At 58.9% G+C, this 17,788-nt stretch overlaps 1 protein-coding gene across 23 annotated transcripts in view; it reads left to right on the top strand.

The window, feature by feature from the left end:
- Positions 1 to 17,377, top strand: part of TPCN2 (two pore segment channel 2) — a 37,382-nt gene extending 20,005 nt beyond the window's left edge. For 5 of the 23 annotated variants that reach the window (XM_028833096.2, XM_001101571.5, XM_077961835.1 and 2 more), the window contains 17 exons: positions 908 to 973; positions 1,409 to 1,473; positions 2,012 to 2,112; positions 2,701 to 2,782; positions 2,988 to 3,074; positions 8,221 to 8,340; positions 8,473 to 8,532; positions 8,630 to 8,758; positions 9,639 to 9,688; positions 11,086 to 11,185; positions 12,999 to 13,070; positions 14,260 to 14,336; positions 14,721 to 14,802; positions 14,898 to 14,980; positions 15,559 to 15,640; positions 16,076 to 16,170; positions 16,823 to 17,377. In XM_028833096.2, the coding sequence (XP_028688929.2) occupies positions 908 to 973; positions 1,409 to 1,473; positions 2,012 to 2,112; positions 2,701 to 2,782; positions 2,988 to 3,074; positions 8,221 to 8,340; positions 8,473 to 8,532; positions 8,630 to 8,758; positions 9,639 to 9,688; positions 11,086 to 11,185; positions 12,999 to 13,070; positions 14,260 to 14,336; positions 14,721 to 14,802; positions 14,898 to 14,980; positions 15,559 to 15,640; positions 16,076 to 16,170; positions 16,823 to 16,901 (1,430 nt within the window). In that variant the 3' untranslated portion in view covers positions 16,902 to 17,377. Of the gene's footprint in view, positions 1 to 907; positions 974 to 1,408; positions 1,474 to 2,011; positions 2,113 to 2,700; positions 2,783 to 2,987; positions 3,075 to 8,220; positions 8,341 to 8,472; positions 8,533 to 8,629; positions 8,759 to 9,638; positions 9,689 to 11,085; positions 11,186 to 12,998; positions 13,071 to 13,678; positions 13,910 to 14,259; positions 14,337 to 14,720; positions 14,803 to 14,897; positions 14,981 to 15,558; positions 15,641 to 16,075; positions 16,171 to 16,282; positions 16,717 to 16,822 lie in introns of those variants that run through there. The other 18 variants (XM_015113466.3, XM_015113465.3, XM_077961834.1 and 15 more) reach the window with 11 other exon arrangements.
- The last annotated feature ends 411 nt before the right edge of the window (positions 17,378 to 17,788 follow it).

Genomic DNA, 17,788 nt, shown 5'->3' with positions numbered 1-17,788 from the left:
GGGCCAAGGGTCTTACCAGCCATGATGCTCACCCTGTGTGATGCTGGTGGGGCCTCCGCTGCTCAGGTGCAGGTGTGGCCAGGATGAAGGCCACGGTCCTGGGCTTGGCTGTGGCCCAGCCACCCTGGCTGGTACCTTTCATCTTGCGGACCCTGAGTGCTGTCTCTTGTGTCCTCTGAGTCCTAGCAAGTGACCGCAGGGGGAGCAGGACTGTCTGTGGGGAGAGCTGCAGGGAGGCTGTGAGCTCTGCGCACAGAGGGACATCCTTGATGGGTAGGGAGTTCCCCGTCCTGGAGGGTGTTCGAGCAGAGGCGAGAGATCGAATTCGGACAGGAAGGCCTCTCAGTCCTCCCAGGAGACCTCTTTTCTTTTCTTTTCTCTCTTCTTTCCCTTTCCTTTTCCTTTTCCTTTCCTTTCAGACGGAGCCACGCTCTGTCACCCAGACTGGAGTGCACGGCGCGATCGCGGCTCACTGCAACCTCCACCTCCTGGGTTCAAGCGATTCTCCTGCCTCAGCCTCTTGAGTAGCAGGGATTACAGGCATGAGCCACCACGCCTGGCTAATTTTTGCATTTTTAGTAGAGATGGAGTTTCACTATGTTGGCCGGGCTAGTCTTGAATTCCTGACCTCAAGTGATCCACCCGCTTCAGCTTCCCAAAGTGCTGGGATTACAGGTGTGAGCCAGCACTCGGCAGTGGAGACCTCCTTTCCACAGCGGAGACCTCCTTTCCACAGTGGAGACCTCCTTTCCTCCTTTCCACAGCGGAGACCTCCTTTCCACAGTGGAGACCTCCTTTCCACAGTGGAGACCTCCTTTCTATTGCAGAAGCAAATAGTGTAGGGTCAGGATGGGAATGGGATCAGGAACTGAGGTTGTCAGTCTGCGTTATTTCTTTTTTCTTTCAGTGATGATTCCTGCATATTCCAAGAACCGGGCCTACGCCATCTTCTTCATAGTCTTCACCGTGATAGGTGAGTGCAGGTAACGTGGCCAGCATTCTGTGACAGGATCCCGAGAGCTCAGGGACCGGCATACTCCGCTCCCTCCATGACCTGAAACTTCACATCCGTGTGTTTCACTGCAGAGATCACCCCAGGGATCCCCCGCCAACAGCTTCACCCCAGGGATTCCCCACCCCACGGCTTCACCCCAGGGATCCCCCACCAACAGCTTCACCCCAGGGATTCCCCACCCCACGGCTTCACCCCAGGGAGCCCCTACCCCACACTTTCTGTTCTGTCATCACCGTCGACCTCATCGTCCTCCCACCCGTGACTGCGCTGGCCAGGCCACATTTCCATTTGATAGGGGCGCCCCCGGCACTGTGCTGTCCTGTGCTGGCCGCCCTGGCGTTGGTTTTGCTGCTGTGCTGGTGGCCCCCTGACTGTGGCTGTCTCCTCTTGAAGGAAGCCTGTTTCTGATGAACCTGCTGACGGCCATCATCTACAGCCAGTTCCGGGGCTACCTGATGGTGAGCGAGCTCCCCCATCCTGGCTCTGCCTGGAGCTGCCGGGAGGCCAAGCAGGGTGTGGCTTTAGCTGAGCAGCTGGGTGATCCTTGCTGGCCAGGCTCCTGGTGGGATGGGAGGGCAGGGTTGCCACCTCCTGTGGATCCGCTGGGGATACACATATGTTGTTGCTCTGGCCACTGCCAGAGATGGCAGCTCCCAGGACAGCGGACCCTAAACCCTCTTGAGGGGGAGCCGGGGGGACCCCCAACACACAGAGAAGAAACATGGCCCAGTGTATTGCACAGCACGCCCATCAGACACCTTCCTGTGTGGCCTGTTCCGGGAGTCCGTGACCATCCTCTCATTCCCAGGGGGTGAGGGAGTCTGTGACCAGTCCTCTCATTCCCGGGGGGTGAGGGGCTGCCCCCAGGCATGGGGGACTGGGCCCCCTCCAAGGCTGCCCAGATTCCCCCTCTGCCTGTTCCCCAGGGGAGGGACGGGTTGGGGGTTCTGAGCCGGGGGGTGCTGATCCTGCCGTTCAGAGCCTTCCTCTTTGCAGAAATCTCTCCAGACCTCGCTGTTTCGGAGGCGGCTGGGGACCCGGGCTGCCTTTGAAGTCCTGTCCTCCACGGCGGGGGAGGGAGGAGCCTTTCCTCAGGCGTGAGTGCTGAGCATGGGCCCTCTTCTCCCTGAGGGTGGGCGCTGTGGCTGCTGGGCAGGGGGCGGGTGTTCATTAGGGGCTTCTCGTGCTCGGCCTGTCCCTCGCCGCTGCTGGCTGGCACCCACCTCACAGAAACCACCATGTCCCTGGCGCTCTGTGGTTGCCGGCATCCTTGCCCTGAGTCCATGCCTTTATCTTTGTGCCCCCCAGTGACCCTGGGCTGGTGAAGGGCCGAGTGGCCTGGCTTCTCCTTGTCCCCCTTCTGTGCTGACTTAGGCAGCAGAGCCAGAGGTGCGTGGGCCAGGTGTCCACACCACCGTCCTGCTTGGAAATGAGGGCAGAGAGCTTGAGGGACACTGCGGTGGCAAGTTCTGGTCCTGACTGCTCATAGTGGTGAAGGCAGTTTGCCCCTCCTCGGCGGGGCGGCAGTGGCAGGACACTCCTTACAGGGGCTCTTGTTGTGGCTCAGGCTGCAAAGTGGCTTCACGGCAAAGCTCAAGCCAGACGCCAGGACTAGAGGACTCAGGCCCGGGTTTCGAGCGGGGCTGAGCTGGCCGTGCTGACTGGGCTGTGGGTTTTCCCTGCAGAGTTGGGGTGAAGCCCCAGAACTTGCTGCAGGTGCTTCAGAAGGTGCAGCTGGACAGCTCCCACAAACAGGCCATGATGGAGGTACCCGCCCCTGCTCCCAGCCTCCTCTGGGCTCCTCCCGGGAGGTCACTTGGGCCAGCAGCCCCTTTTCAGGACTGCGTGTGTGGCTTGAGGTCACCTGCAGCGTTCACAGCCCGTCGGGGTGGGGTTGGGGCTGGGGGCACTCACCTCCGAGGGCGTTCACCTTCCCGGGTGCCCCTGCTGACCTGCGCTCCTTCCTCTGCAGAAGGTGCGCTCCTATGGCAGTGTTCTGCTCTCGGCTGACGAGTTTCAGAAACTCTTCAACGAGCTTGACAGAAGTGTGGTTAAAGAGGTAAGTGGGGCCACGGCCGCCCAGGGCGGATAGTGGGGGCCGTCCAGTTTCCACCGCCCTTGATCACCTGGGGAGCTCCTCTAACGATGGGCGCCGGGATTCGCCTGCCAGGGGTCCTGGCTCCTAGGATGGGAACTGGGAATGGAGATCTCTTTGGCTCTTGGAGATTGGGGAGATTTTTATGAAATTCCCCAGACCCCAGGAACTAGCCTGAGCCCAGCCCGACACAAATAAATCTTCCAAATGGTTTTCTCCATTTCCGTGACAGACTCTCCTTTTCCTGTCTGTCCTTTCTTAGGAGGTCCGCGTGCTGGTCCTCTCCAAGGCCTTTGTCTTTCGCCCTTGACACGGGTTTACAGAGTTCCCAGGTGGGCCTCAGCAGCCGTCTAAGCTCTGTGTCCGGAAGGCCTGGGCCAGGGGGGCGGAGACATTGGGAAACAGCCCAGGCGCTCACAGGCAGTGCGGGGGCAGCACGGGGGCTGCCGTTCCAGCTGCTCAGCCTCAGAGGACTGAGCCGGACCCTGGAACGGGGATGGGGCACAGAGGCGGAGTCGCAGACGCCTGCCAGTTCTGGGTCACTTTTCTCGTTTGCTCAGGCTCCTGGGACGGCACCACAGACTGGGGCAGGGGTGGGGCTGAAGCAGCAGGCATTTGTCATCTCACGGTCCTGGCTGTCAGTCCGAGGCCAAGGTGTCACAGGGCTGGTTCCTCCTGAGGCCCCTCTCAGTGGCTTGTAGGTGCCACCCTCTCCCCGTGTCCTCACCTGAGGCCTCTCTCCGTGGCCTATAGACATCACCTTCTCCCTGTGTCCTCACCTGAGGCCTGTCTCCGTGGCCTGTAGACATCACCTTCTCCCCGTGTCCTCACCTGAGGCCTGTCTCCGTGGCCTGTAGACATCACCTTCTCCCCGTGTCCTCACCTGAGGCCTGTCTCCGTGGCCTGTAGACATCACCTTCTCCCCGTGTCCTCACCTGAGGCCTCTCTCCGTGGCCTATAGACATCACCTTCTCCCCGTGTCCTCACCTGAGGCCTCTCTCCGTGGCCTGTAGACATCACCTTCTCCCCGTGTCCTCACCTGAGGCCTCTCTCCGTGGCCTGTAGACATCACCTTCTCCCTGTGTCCTCATGTGGTCATCCCTCTGTGTGTCATCTCCTCTTCTTAAAAGGACCCTATTCAGATTGGATGAGGGCCCATTCTAATGGCCTTGTTTTAACAAATTACCTTTTAAAAGTCACATTCTGAGCTACTGGGGTTAGAGGTTAAAGATACGAATTCTGAGGGAGACAAAATTCAGCCCCCAGCAGCTGTCACCTGCCTCAGGATTCTGTCGGCCTCTGTGGCTGCAGGCCCCTGTCAGAGGTGGTTCTCTAAAAAACATGTTTTCCTAGGGTCCTTCCAGACCTCTGGAGTCAGACCCTGCCCTAACCTGAGCTTGAGTGGCACGTGCTCGTCCCCATTGTCACTTTGGGCATCCCCTTTAGGGCTGCATTCCTCAGTGTGGCCCCCCCAACTCCTTGGGGCATGGGCGATGAGTGTGGTGAGGATCAACAGGCGGCACTTTAAGTATTCACGCCATCAAACCTCTGTTTGGGACAAGGCTGGGCAATGTGGTATCAACTTAAGGTTGTCTTGAAGATATGAAATAAATTTTGAGTGCAGGTGCAGATTTCCCAGAAACTGTGGAGATGGTCCTCAGATGACAGAAAATTAAGAAGCAGTGTTCTAGATAATGGCGCTTGTCCTAGGGCCAGAGATGTTTGGGGCTCAGGAAGCAGCTCTTAGCGACTGTCATAGGCTAGTTTGCTGTGATCCGGCCCCTTGCGGGGGCAGGCAGACGCAGGCCGGGAAAAGCCAGTCATCCTAAAGGTTCTGGAAAGGTGGTTGTCGTTTCTCAGGCTTTGCTCCTGGTGTGCTCTGGGCCATCTGGGCTCTCCCTGAACCGTTGTTGCTGTTCCCTAGGGTGCGGCTGAGTCCTGGTTGTCCAGAGCTGACTTTCCCACCCTTTTCCAGTGTCAGGATTTGATGAGACCTGGAGAGGGGTTCCTCCTCCCGTGATGCTGTGGAGGAAGAGTGGACGGATTGCTTTGGCCGTGACCCAGTAGAGCGGGCTCGTGTGCGCGCAGGAGTGGGGAAGGCCCACCAGGCTGGCCTGGCCAGATTCCCAGCCTGGCCGTCTCCTTTGAGGTCCCAGCGATGCTCTTCCCGGGGCACCGAGCACTGGGCTTTGAGATGGGAGCTTAGGTTCCACAGGTTTTGGGAGCTGCGATATCCTTAATTTGGTTTGCTGACACCTTCTTTCCTCAATAATGCTGACTGTAGAGGGGAGGCCATTGCCCCTCGGTATCTGCAGGGATTGCCTCTAGGACTCCATGTGGATACAAAATCCATGGATGTTTAAGTCTCTTATGTAAGATGATGTAGTGTTTGCAGGTAACCTACACACATCCTTCTGTATACTTTAAACCATTTCTAGACTACTTAGAATATACCTAGCACCTAGGGATGCGGCGGGAGCTTGGGGAATACGGGTAAGCAAACCTGTACGCTCCGCATGGACGCCGTTCCCCCTGAGTGTGTTTTGATCTGCAGTGAGTTCAGTCTGCAGATGCAGTGCCCGCTGATGCGAAGGGCTGGCTGAGCTTCCATTTTGGGAGGTGGATGCTTCTGGGATTGCTGAGATTTGGGGCAGCCTGTGGGTTTGGAAGCACAGAGGTGCTTTCTTGGCAGGCTGACGTCATGGGAGTGCCAGCCTTTTCGAGAGCCCTCCTGTGTGGGGTCACCGCCTGGGCGTCAGTCTGGCCGTGGCCAGGCAGTAGTTTGGTGCTTGCTGGCGAGCTCCAGAGAAGGTGCCCTGCCTGCTGCTGAAAGAAGTCTCCTCTTCATATAAGAAGCTTTTGGGGTTAAAAATGTAGTCGTCGGCCGGGCGCGGTGGCTCATGCCTGTAATCCCTGCACTTTGGGAGGCCGAGGCGGGCGGATCACGAGGTCAGGAGATCGAGACCATCCTGGCTAACACGGTGAAACCCCGTCTCTACTAAAATACAAAAAATTAGCCGGGCGCGGTGGCGGGCGCCTGTAGTCCCAGCTACTCGGGAGGCTGAGGCAGGAGAATGGCGCGAACCTGGGAGGCGGAGCTTGCAGTGAGCCGAGATGGTGCCACTGCACTCCAGCCTGGGCGACAGAGTGAAGACTCCGCCTCAAAAAAAAAAAAAAAAAAAAAAAAAATGTAGTCGTCATTCATTATAGACAACAGAGGAAAGTGGGAAAATCCACCTCACTGGCTTTCTACCCAGAGACAACCACTTTAGTCATATCGGTTACTTCTCAGTTACACAGCTAACGTGTGAACACCTGCTCCCTGTAACAATTTAAACATACAGATAATGCTAAAATCTCTCTTGGCCACGGTCAGTCTGGGTTAAACAGAAAGTGTCGTATATGGAAGTGGCAACTACGATAAAAGAGTAACTGTAAGATGTAAGGAAACCGTGTGGTGTCCTCGGGCCAAGGGGAGTGCGTGAGAAAGGATGGACCTGGATGGGGACCCTCCAAAGCCGGGGTTCAGACCTCTTGAGAGAAGGTGTGGGTTCATCCACAGGAATGCAGAGACGTTCACTGGTCTCCCTGGGCTCCGGTTGGTCTGTGGTCACCGGGTAAGCAGGAGGCGACCCTCCCGGGTGCAGCAGGCTCAGGCTGTGAGCAGGCGGTGGCATTGTCCTGCCGAGGGAATTGTGTGCCAGTGCGGGCAGGTGGCGTTTGGGCACTGGTTTCCACCCTGAGGACTGGGGGAAGCTGAGAAATTTTCAGGAGGTCAGGCTGCGGCTGTAGGTCGCCCGGGGACTGTGTGTCTGGGACAGAGAGCGTCCACATGTGCTTCACACCACACCCCGATCCACCCTGCAGCATCCGGAAACCACAGGGGAGGCCTGCCCTCCTGCCGTGTCCCTCCACTTGCCCTCCTGCCCTCCTGCCCTCCTGCGGTGTCCCTCCACTTGCCCTCCTGCCCTCCTGTGGTGTCCCCCCACTTGCCCTCCTGCGGTGTCCCTCACTTGCCCTCCTGCCATGTCCCTCCAGCCCCTCCGCTGAGAAAGCCTCACCTCCCTCTCACTGCGGACGAGACGCTGAAAGGGACCCTGCCGTTGTGGCAGTGCGTGTCGAGGAGGATATCGGGAGCCGAGAGGAAGTTCGCTGATCACTGGCACCGCCAGGTTGGATCTCACTCGAGAGTAGCCACTCTATTCAACTGGCTATTTTGGTGTTTTCCTTCCAGACTTTTCCCCGTGTAATTTCAGGCATTTGTAGGCACCTGAGGAAACAGTTGCTTTGTTCTTCTTTGACGTATACGTGAAGCATCGCGATTTTCACTGCGCAGCCTGCCTGTTCATGCAGCCGTGTCTTCTCGCCCTCTCCATTTTCATATGGATTTTTTGGGGGGATGAGCTGTAGCGACGTGTCACATGCGGCTGTGGAGTACTTGACACGTGGCTGTTGCCACTGAATAACTGAGTGTTGAATTTCGTTGCATCGAAATTATCATGAAATAGCCGCCGGTGGTCAGTGGCCCCGTGTGGGACGGCAGGTGCAGGTCCCCTTGCTGAGAAACATTTAGGCCGTTCCCGTTGTCGACCTCGTGCACACATGGACGTGTCTCAAGGAGGCTGCTGAGCGTGGGAAGTGCTGGGTCTCGCGAGGATCCTGACAGTGGCAGTGGCTGCCCGCCTGCCCCTCACTGCCTTCTGCCGCTGCCGGCCCACCATACAGGAGTCGGTTCTGTGCTAAGTTTCTGTAGCTCTGAGCATATCACTTACGTGTGTTTTTTCACACAGCTTTTTTGTTTTTAAATATCAGGGTGACACTTTGCATACATTTAAGGTGACTCTAATATCACAGCATGATTTCCTTACAGCCTCAGTGGACATTTCAGTTGCTTCTATTTCTCTTTGGGTGTTACAAAGACCACTGAGATGAACACCTCAATGTATAAAGCGATTTCTGTGTCTGGGATTATTTCCTGTGACTGAATAGATAGGATGGGAGATGAGGTAGGAAAAAATCTAATCCCAGAATAAGAGGGCATGAGCGTTTTTGGGCTGCAACAGCCACGGCTGCTAGACTGTGCTTCTGAGTGCGTGTGTTCCTTACCCAGCACCCGCCGAGGCCCGAGTACCAGTCCCCGTTTCTGCAGAGTGCCCAGTTCGTCTTTGGCCACTACTACTTTGACTACCTGGGGAACCTCATCGCCCTGGCAAACCTGGTGTCCATTTGCGTGAGTGCGGATTTGCCTCAGAGCTGGCCTGGAAGTGCCTGTTCCCACCCACCTTGCACGGGAGCCTGCCCCGCCTGCCTCGCCCGCCGCCGTGCTGGGCCAGCCGGCGAGCCCTCTGCTCTGGCTTTGCAGGTGTTCCTGGTGCTGGATGCAGATGTGCTGCCTGTTGAGCGTGATGACTTTGTCTTGGGGGTAAGTTCTGAGCTGCCCACCTGTCAGGGCCAGGGCGAGGCTGGGCAGGGCTGCCAGCCCTGGGGCCCAATGCTGGGTGCCTCTTCTGCCCCTTTAGATTCTCAATTGTGTCTTCATTGTGTACTACCTGTTGGAGATGCTGCTCAAGGTCTTTGCCCTGGGCCTGCGAGGGTACCTGTCCTATCCCAGCAACGTGTTTGATGGGCTCCTCACCATTGTCCTGCTGGTAAAATAGGCGCGTCCGAGGCCGGCCTCTCCTGGGCGGGTGGGTGAGCGCCACCTGGGCTCTGTGCTGGCCCATCTCAGGCCTCCCCTGAGGACCAGAGGCTGTGGGAAGGTGGGCTTCTGTTCTCAGTGGTGAGGGCTGGCTTCCCTTCCAGCCGAGTTGCTCAGTGGGTAGCCGGTGGGCTTTAGGAGGCTGGGTTTCTACTGTGTTTGAGTGTCATGGGGGACAGGCTGCCACTCCTGACCCCCAGGGGAGGCCCTGAAGGACCCGTAGCCCTGGCCAGCGACTCCAGCCCGGGGCACAGCCTCTAATGTCACTGATAGACGGTGTGACCTCAGCATGGTGGAGCGAGGGGCCGGGGGCTCTCAGGCACCAGGGTGTTCTCGGGAAATGCTTACACTTCCTTTCCCCAGACCCCGTGGGAGTGAGGGCATGTCACCCTCGGGGTGTGTGTCACAGGCGGCCACATCAGAGTGACGTTTGCTGTAGCTGGCAGGCCCCTCGGCACGCGGGTGAAGAGAAGCTTGAGAAGGGCCCTGCGGTCTGTCCTTGACTCAGTAGTTTTCTGCCATCCCCGCCCCCAATCTGTGCAGTCCCCCGATTCCTGAGTCCCCGATTCCTGAGTCCCCCGATTCCTGAGTCCCCCGATTCCTGAGTCCCCCGATTCCTGAGTCCCCCGATTCCTGAGGCCAGGGTTTCTTTCCAGCTGAAGGGAGTCCCGACATCTGCAGCCAACCCACGGGGTCCAGGACCAAGCTCTGGTTTCTCCCCAAAAGCCCCTTTTGGGGAGAATGTGTTAGAGATGAGCTTTATATTTCCTTTAAGGGCTGCCCAGATTAGTGTTGCTGTAGCGAAGCCTTCTTTTCTTTTGTAATTAAAGGTTTTGGAGATCTCAACTCTGGCTGTGTACCGATTGCCACGCCCAGGCTGGTATGTGACTGGGCAGAACCGAGGGCGGCTACAGCAAACAACACCACCACCTAGCACCCCTGGGAGGGTCTCAGTGGTGTCCAGGGAGCCAGGCCTGCCCGCCGGGTCTGCTCTGACTCTAGGGCAGACCCCATGATGGTGGAATGGGTGGGCCGATCCCTCAGCAGAGGCTGTGTCGGGGCAGGGCCCTGCCGTCCTCTCTCCAGAAGCTGGCGCTTGCAGGCTGTGGAGGGAAGCCGTTGTTCCCCCTTGGAGATGCCCTCCACAGTGGCAGTGGGCTCCCCCTCCCAGCACACATGCTGGGGGTTGGCAGTGGAGATGCCCCTGGCTCAGGTCTCAGGGGGGCCTGTGATCACTGGGGTTGGGCTGAGCCCCTCTGCTGGCGGGAAGGTCCTTGGGAGAGCCCTCAACTCACAGAGTGACCTTGAGTCATCACCTCCCACTCTAGATGTCACTTTAGCCCCCTTAAAATAGTGGAGCCAGGGGCCCGGGGCTCGCTGAACTCTGATGCAGTGTGCTGATTCCTCACTGCCAGGGTTCTGGCCATGAACAGACAACCTGGGCAGGGACTCTGCCCTGGCCATCAGCCGGGCTGCTCTGCCCTGGCAGTGTGGCTCTGGTGTGCCCGTGATGAGACAGGAAGGGTGGGGCACAGGGCCCAGTGTGCCAGCCTCGGCCCTGTGGTTAGGCCAGGCTCCTTGGGTCTGTGTGTGCTTTGTTATCCACCCCCCTGCCTAGGGAGCAGCTGGGAATCGCTTGGAGGGGGTGGGCACGGTGAACAGCAGAGGCCTGCTGTTCCGTCACCTCCCTGGGAAGCCCCCCAGGAAGGCAGGCAGTGCCACCGTGCTGCGCCATGGGGCTGGCGTGGCTTCGTCTTTCACGTGCACTGAGCATGCCAGCTGCACTTTGGTCTAAGTCATTACCTTGGGGGGCTGACACTCTGGATGAGAATGGGTTTGAGTTTCAATAGAAATGAAAGCATGGAAAGACCGAGACCCGCCAAGCGCAGGAAACCAAGGCAGGAGACTTGGCTCACCCAGTTCTGCTGGGGCCTGAGCTGGAGCAAGTTCAGTGTCTGGAGCCTCCGTGCCCTCCCGTGTGGACGGAGGGTCTGTATAGAAGGAGGGCTGCAGCCTTCCTGTGAGGACCGGGTGGGAAGGTGTTGGGGGAATGGGGGTCGCTCCGGGGCTGCAGATGGAAGCAGAGCAGTGAGTGACCCAGGCCCCGCCCTCTCACTGCCCGGCGGAGGCTTTTCTGCTCGGGGTTGGCTGTGGGGTGCACTCTCGTCTGTGCCGTTGCCCTCCCTGCGCCTCTGTCCAGGAGCCCAGGCGTCTCCTTGTCTCCTCCCCGTGGGGCTCCTGGGCCCCTCCAAACTCGCCCCCCGTGTCTCTCCCCAGGAGGCCGGAGATGCTGGGCTTGCTGTCGCTGTGGGACATGACCCGCATGCTGAACATGCTCATCGTGTTCCGCTTCCTGCGCATCATCCCCAGCATGAAGGTGCGTGCCGGCCCCACCCCCGCGCTCGCCCCGCCCTCCTGGTTCCTGCTGCTGTGTTGCTCCAGGGTGGGTGAGCCTGGGGCAGGAAGGGCCCGAGGACTATGCCCGTCACTCTGGGCTCCCTGACTGCACCCTCAGCTCTCTGCCATGTTCTTGTGATGCTGGGGTAGGGTCATTAGAAGCAGGATAGCCCAGCCCTGCATTTCTGGGTGGGGAGAGCAAGGCGGGCAAGGGTGTGGAGGGCGCAGTGCTTTGGCCAGTCGCAGGAGCTCCTTGGGATTGGAGCCCTGGACACCAGCGCTCCCCCAGGTCTCTGAGGTTTCCAGAAAGGTCTTTGCCATGGCTCCCAGGGTGCTAGTAATGAGGGCAGCGGTATCTCTGGCCAGAGAGCTCCTTTCCAGGATTCCTTAATGCGGGTGCAGGTGGCTCATGATCATCTCTGAGCACTGGTTTCTCTTAATGCACCGGTTGGGAGCAGTGGGCACTTTGAAAGTGCGGGCAGGCAGAGGTGGGGGTTCTGGGCCTCGCTGCTCCTGGCTCCATGTCCTAAGACCCCTCTTCCGAGTGTCCAGGTCCTTCCTCTGTCCCCATTCATCCTTCCTCTGAGCTGTGCACCTGTCCCACCTGGCAGTATGTCCCACTTGAAGGCAGCTCAGGGATCCTGAGCCTTCCTAGGGGGCTGCTGTGCTGGGACCTTCATACATACACACACACGCACACGTGTTCACACATAATTACAACCATACAGGTACACACAATCATACACATATAGAATACAGCCGTGCATACATAATCTCACACACAACCACACGTGACCATGCACACGCATGCACACACAATCGCAGGCACACATGATCATACACAGTCACAATACACATCATACAATACGCATCATGCACATGCACACGTACATTCATATATACACACACCCTCGCATCACTGTGTGCACAGATAATCGCATGCAGATATCCATGTGAACCTGTGCCTGTATAAGACGCATGATCGTGTGTGCACACATCCACAGTAAGGCCTCAGTGCCACCCACAGGTTCTTGGAAACTGTGACTTTAAGGGAAATGACGCACAGCAGGCCCTGGAATCACGCCGTTTTGCTTGAAGTTGCAGTTTCCCAGGGCCTCTCACGTGAGTATATGCATGCTCACGATGACACGCCCGTGTGCACACATCCATGCTGACTGGTCTCCACTGTGGCGTTTAGCTATGTTGTGTAATTTGGATTCCTCAGGTGGGTTGATGCGGCTGATGTGAAAGCCTTTCTCCCGGCTACCCTGTGATGAGGAGGAGCGGCTCTTTGGAGCTGGGGCCTCCCTGCTGGTTCTCAGAGGCCCCTTCTCAGACTCAGTTCCTGCGGGTGGTCCTGCCACCTCTACCTCTGCATTGCTTTGGCACCTCCAGGCCACAGAGTAGCTGACCCACCCGCAGTGGGTTGGGAGGCAGAGAAGGGCTTCCCACAGGGACTTGAAGTCAGTGCTTGAATGAGGCTGGGCTGGAGGTGTTGGGATGCAGGAGTGGGTGAGTGAGTGCGTGCGGGTGGGCGATGCAAGCGTGTGTGAGTGCGTGTGGGTAGATGTGGGTGTTGGGGTGCGAGGGTGTGTATGGGTGGCTGTGGGGGCCTGACAGGCTGTGTGGGTGTGTAGAGGTGTGTGGGGTGGCTGTGGGTCCAGGTGTGTGTGGGTTGGTGGTCATTGGCCTGCCCCATCTTGCCTTTCCGTCAGGGTCAGGGTGGTAGGCCGGGATGGTGTCCCCCCTACGGGGCCAGGAGGAGTAAGGGCTGGCTCTCTTCCTGTCCTCAGCCGATGGCCGTGGTGGCCAGTACCGTCGTGGGCCTGGTGCAGAACATGCGTGCGTTTGGTGGGATCCTGGTGGTGAGTCCCAGGCTGCTGCTGGCGGTGGGATATGCACTGGAGCGGGAGGCTGGGAGGCTGGCGGAAGGCAGTGCCGGGCCAGCTCACTGCTCTGTCGGCAGGAAGTTTCTTGGGTTTGGACGGCAGCAGGTTCCCGAGGCCAGGGGAGTACAGGGTCGGGGTGAGAAGCCAGAGGCATCCCGTTCTTCGCAGAGCAGGGCGCTCAGGGCGGTGTGGCTGGTGGTGCTGCGTGGGCATGCTTCCCGCCCATGCCACAGAGGGTTTTGGTAACTTTTGAGTCTCTCGTGTTTTCTGGGTTGTGGATCTCGTTGAGAAACTAATGACAGAAATTTAAGAGGCACAGGGCTTTGCCTCCAGGACCCCAAAGCCCACACAAGCCCTAGGATGAGGACTTGGTCGAGGTTCCTTTCTTAGAGGGGTTTCAGGGACTTGCAGCCACATTTGCTGAGCAAGAACTGTGGGACGCCCCGGCCCCTCCCCTTGGCCAGCCTTCCAGCTGAGGAGCCCGTCTGCTCTGCCTGGTGGCCGGGCTTGGGCAGGAGAGGGGCCCGTGACCAGGCAGGCCCCAGAGCTGCTTCGTGTGGAGTGACAGGAGGCGCCCTCTGCAGGAAGCCCGGCTGCACTTCAGGCAGTTTTGTCATTTTATTCTGACCACGTTGACATAGAGACCACTGGTGTGAGAAGGTGTCTCTGGGGCCACGGGGTGCTCTGAGCTGGACCCCAGCTGTGCCTCGTGCCTCTGGAAATAGACGCCGGGAAGAGAATCTTGCCTCAGGTGCTGTCTGCCCAGCCCCCTAACTTGCATAGCAGAGGAAACTGAGGCCCAGAAAGGGGACCAGGTTAGCCCAGGCGTGTACCCCTCCGCTCTCTACTGATGCATATTAGGGATAGGCCTGGGGTGGGCCGGCAGCCTGTCCCCTAACTGTGGCTGCCAGGGTACCTGTATTCCCGTAGGAGCTCCGTGACCACCCCTGCCTGAGCCCCACTGTGTCTGTGGACCTGGCAGCCCTGGGGGAGGCCAGCTGCATGTGTTTTGAAGTAGCAGCCAGGCTGGAATCCCAGCTCTGGGCAGAGGGTCCTGGCCTCACAGGCGTCAGCCTGGCTTTGTGGTTCTGTCTGAGGGCGGGGAGGGGTGGGGGCAGGTGCGCCCATGGGTGGGGCTGACCAGTCCCTGGCTCCTGGCCCCCAGGTGGTCTACTACGAATTTGCCGTCATTGGGATCAGCTTGTTTCGAGGTGTCGTCGTGGCTCCCCCTGGAAACAGCAGGTGAGGTGGGGTCTGAGGTGCCATGGGGAGTGTCTCAGGGGTGCCAGCGTGGGTGGGAGGCCTTGGCGGTGGCCTTGGTGGGCTCAGCGTCTCAGGAGGGGAGGCTGTTCTCCCAGTTCCTTCATCTCCTCACTCCACCCTCTTTTCCTGATCTCCGATTTCCACCTCTGCTCCGTGCCTCTGCTAGGAGCCCTTGCCTGGAGTCTGCTAAACACATTTCTCATGGCCTGCTCAGAGCAGCACTCTCCCTGCCCCCTGACCCTCTGTACCCCAGTTTGGACCTTCAGGCCAGGCTGAGCACACCGGCAGAGGAGGGGCTGTAAGGTGTCAGGCCTCAGAATCTGGAGCCCCCGCCCCTGACCCAGGTGTGTTGTGACCCCCCAGCCTGGCCTCTGCCAATGGCTCGGCGCCCTGTGGGAGCTTCGAGCAGCTGGAGTACTGGGCCAACAACTTCGATGACTTTGCGGTGAGCCCTGCGCCCTGCCCTAGCGCCCTGCTCCCTGGGCTCCTCCCCTCCCCACCTCCTGGGCCCTCCTGGACTGCTGGTCTCTGCCCCTGCAGGCTGCCCTGGTCACTCTGTGGAACTTGATGGTGGTGAACAACTGGCAGGTGCTCCTGGATGCCTATCGGCGCTACTCGGGCCCGTGAGTCCCCGTCTGGGCGGTGGTGATTCTCCGTGCAGCCTGGGGGTTCCCTTGCATCCGGGCACGCTGCACTAGATGCCCGGAGCGTGGCTGCGACAGGGACTCGGGCCTTGACAGGGAAGTCAGCCAGAGTGGCATCCTGGCTGGCCTTGCCCCTGCCCCCTGCATAGCCACATCGTGACTCTCAGGATGGTGGCCAGTGACTCTGGGTTTACACCTCGTGGAGGCCATTGGTGTGTTTGGGGCTTCTGAGGAAGTCCACGGGGGTGGGGGAGCCCTGGGAAGGCTGAATGAACGAGATAGTTCAGCTCTGAGCTTGAGCTCAGACTGGCCCCAGCGATGGTCCTGGGTTTTAATCCCAGCACTGCCTCCTGCTGGCTGAGCTACCTCGGCAGCTTGTTGCACATTTCTAGGCCTCGGCTGGGTTGTTTTGAGGTGGAAATAGTAGCGCGCTCTGTATCATGGTGTGCGTGGACCGGATGCCTAGGAGCCATCCTGACCACACAGCAGCGGTGTCTGTATCGAGTGCTCTTGCTTTGCTCATCATGGTTCACGGGGTGGGCCTCTGTCCTCCGCAGGTGGTCCAAGATCTATTTTGTATTGTGGTGGCTGGTGTCGTCTGTCATCTGGGTCAACCTGTTTCTGGCCCTGATTCTGGAGGTATCAGAGATCCCCACCCAGGCTGTTCTCCGTGGTCATTGTTTCTAATTCACTCTCGATGGGCCTGAGGCCACTGGCCAGGCCTGCCTGGAACTTTGATGGGAGAGTTGTGCTGGGTTAGGCGGGTCCTGAGTGAGGCTGAGCCCTTCCTGTGGGGCTCAGTGCTGCCTCCCCTGGCTGCTGGGGCCTTGGGGGACGCTCCTGACATCTGGGCTGTGGGAATTCTCAGGCCGCCAGGTCGGGCTGAAGGAGGGACTTGGACGTCGGCTCCAGGAGGAGCCAGCAGCCTCCTGAGGCCTGTGCCTGGGTGTCCAGGGTGAACGGCTCAGCCCCCTCAGTGGGTGCCCTGTGGCTGACCCTGGAGGGGCTGGGGATGGGGCAAGGCTGCTTTCACTCGGGGCCCACACTCACTGGCCACTCCCTCCTGCTTGCCAGAACTTCCTTCACAAGTGGGACCCCCAGAGCCACCTGCAGCCACTTGCTGGGACCGCGGAGGCCACCTACCAGATGACTGTGGAGCTCCCATTCAGGTGTGTGAGTGGGGAAGGCCTTCTGTGTGGCCCCCTGGGGTGTGAAGCCAAGAGCTGGGGGGTGGAGGGGCCAAGGTGGCCGGCAGGCCCTGATGGCCCTCCTCCCTCTCAGCCCGGTTATCTGGCTTTGGTCCTGTGCTGCATGGGAGAAGCTCAGAGCTGGAATCGGGAGGCTTCCTCTTCCTGCCACTGGGGTCATATCCTTTGTCCTGTCCTGCTTGGGCATATTTAAGGCACCATCCTTCAGGGTCCGTTGGATTCTGTTGGATGTAAACAGGGGACCTGAGGAAACCGCACCCATCTCTTCTCCTGGCAGCTTTGAGATGGTTCCTCTACTAGTCCGGAAAGGTGACCACCCAGAAGCAGCCTGCTGTGGGGCTGTGCCTTCTACGAGGGGCTGCTGAGTCGCTGCAGCCAAGCCCTGTGGTCCTGCCAGCCAGTGGGAAGATGTGCCCCCTGGGCTTTTGAGAATACTGTGTAGATATTTCTAGGGCCCGCATCCATCCTGAGGCTCATCTGAGTCCCCGTGTCTCTGTGTCCCTGTGACACTCACTTTGCATGTGTTGCTAAGCTCTGCTCCCTTGTTCTTGTGAGCAGACCGGGGTGTCCCTCCTTTAGAGGCCCCTGTGTGCATCTTTCCTCAATTCCACAGGGATATTCTGGAGGAGCCCAGGGAGGATGAGCTCATGGAGAGGCTGAACCAGCACCCGCACCTGCAGCTGTGCAGGTGACATCCGGGCTGCCGTCCCAGCCAGGGCGGCAGGAGAGAGAGGCTGGCCTACACAGGTGCCCATCATGGAAGAGGCGGCCATGCTATGGCCAGCCGAGCAGGAAGAGACCTTTCCTCTGATAGACCACTAAGCTGGAGACAGGAATCAAGTCCTTCGCGTGCGGCCCAACAGCCATCCACAGAACAGCTGCTGGTGCTTCCGGGAGGCGCCACGCGGTCCGCTTTCTTTTATAGCTGCTTCAGTGAGAATTCGCTCGCCCACTCCACAGGGACCTTACAGACAAAAAAGCGAGAAGCAGCGGCCTCCCCTGTCCCCTGCAGCTTCGGGTGCCTTTGCTGCTGGTGGCCGTTAGGGACCACAGGCCTGACCAGGGCCCGCACAGGTTAACCGGCAGACTTCCGGGGCATTCTGGTGGGGATGCTGGTGGTTTGACATGGAGAGAACCTTGACCGTGTTTTATTATTTCGTGGCTTGCATGAGTGTGTCTGCGTGTGTTTCTTTAGGGGTCTGATTGCCAGTTATTTTCATCAGTAAGTCTTGCGAAGAATGGGATTGTCATTCTTAACTTCAGCACAATTCTAGTCCTGCTTCTCCGGAGTGGGGTTGTTGAGTAAAGCTGCTTGGGTTGTGCACTGCACAAGGGCACGTGGCTGTGAGGCGTATCCTGGGGGTGGGGGGCGCCGTCTACCTGCCATGAGGGGCACCTTTTCTGTTTTGCTCAAGGGCATGTATAAGCCAATGGTGACCTTGTTTCCTGTGTCCTCAGGTGTGTGGCAGGGGGCCTGGAGTGGGGAGGTGGGGCAAGTGAGCAGTGTGTGGAAAGCCTTGTTGCCACTTGAAGCTCTCCAGGTCCAGACTGACCAATGGTTTTCTCACCTCAGGGGCCA

This window comes from Macaca mulatta, chromosome 14, assembly GCF_049350105.2.
Source record: "Macaca mulatta isolate MMU2019108-1 chromosome 14, T2T-MMU8v2.0, whole genome shotgun sequence".
Taxonomy (NCBI): Eukaryota; Metazoa; Chordata; class Mammalia; order Primates; family Cercopithecidae; genus Macaca; species Macaca mulatta.
This window is presented reverse-complemented; position numbering and strand designations above follow the sequence as displayed.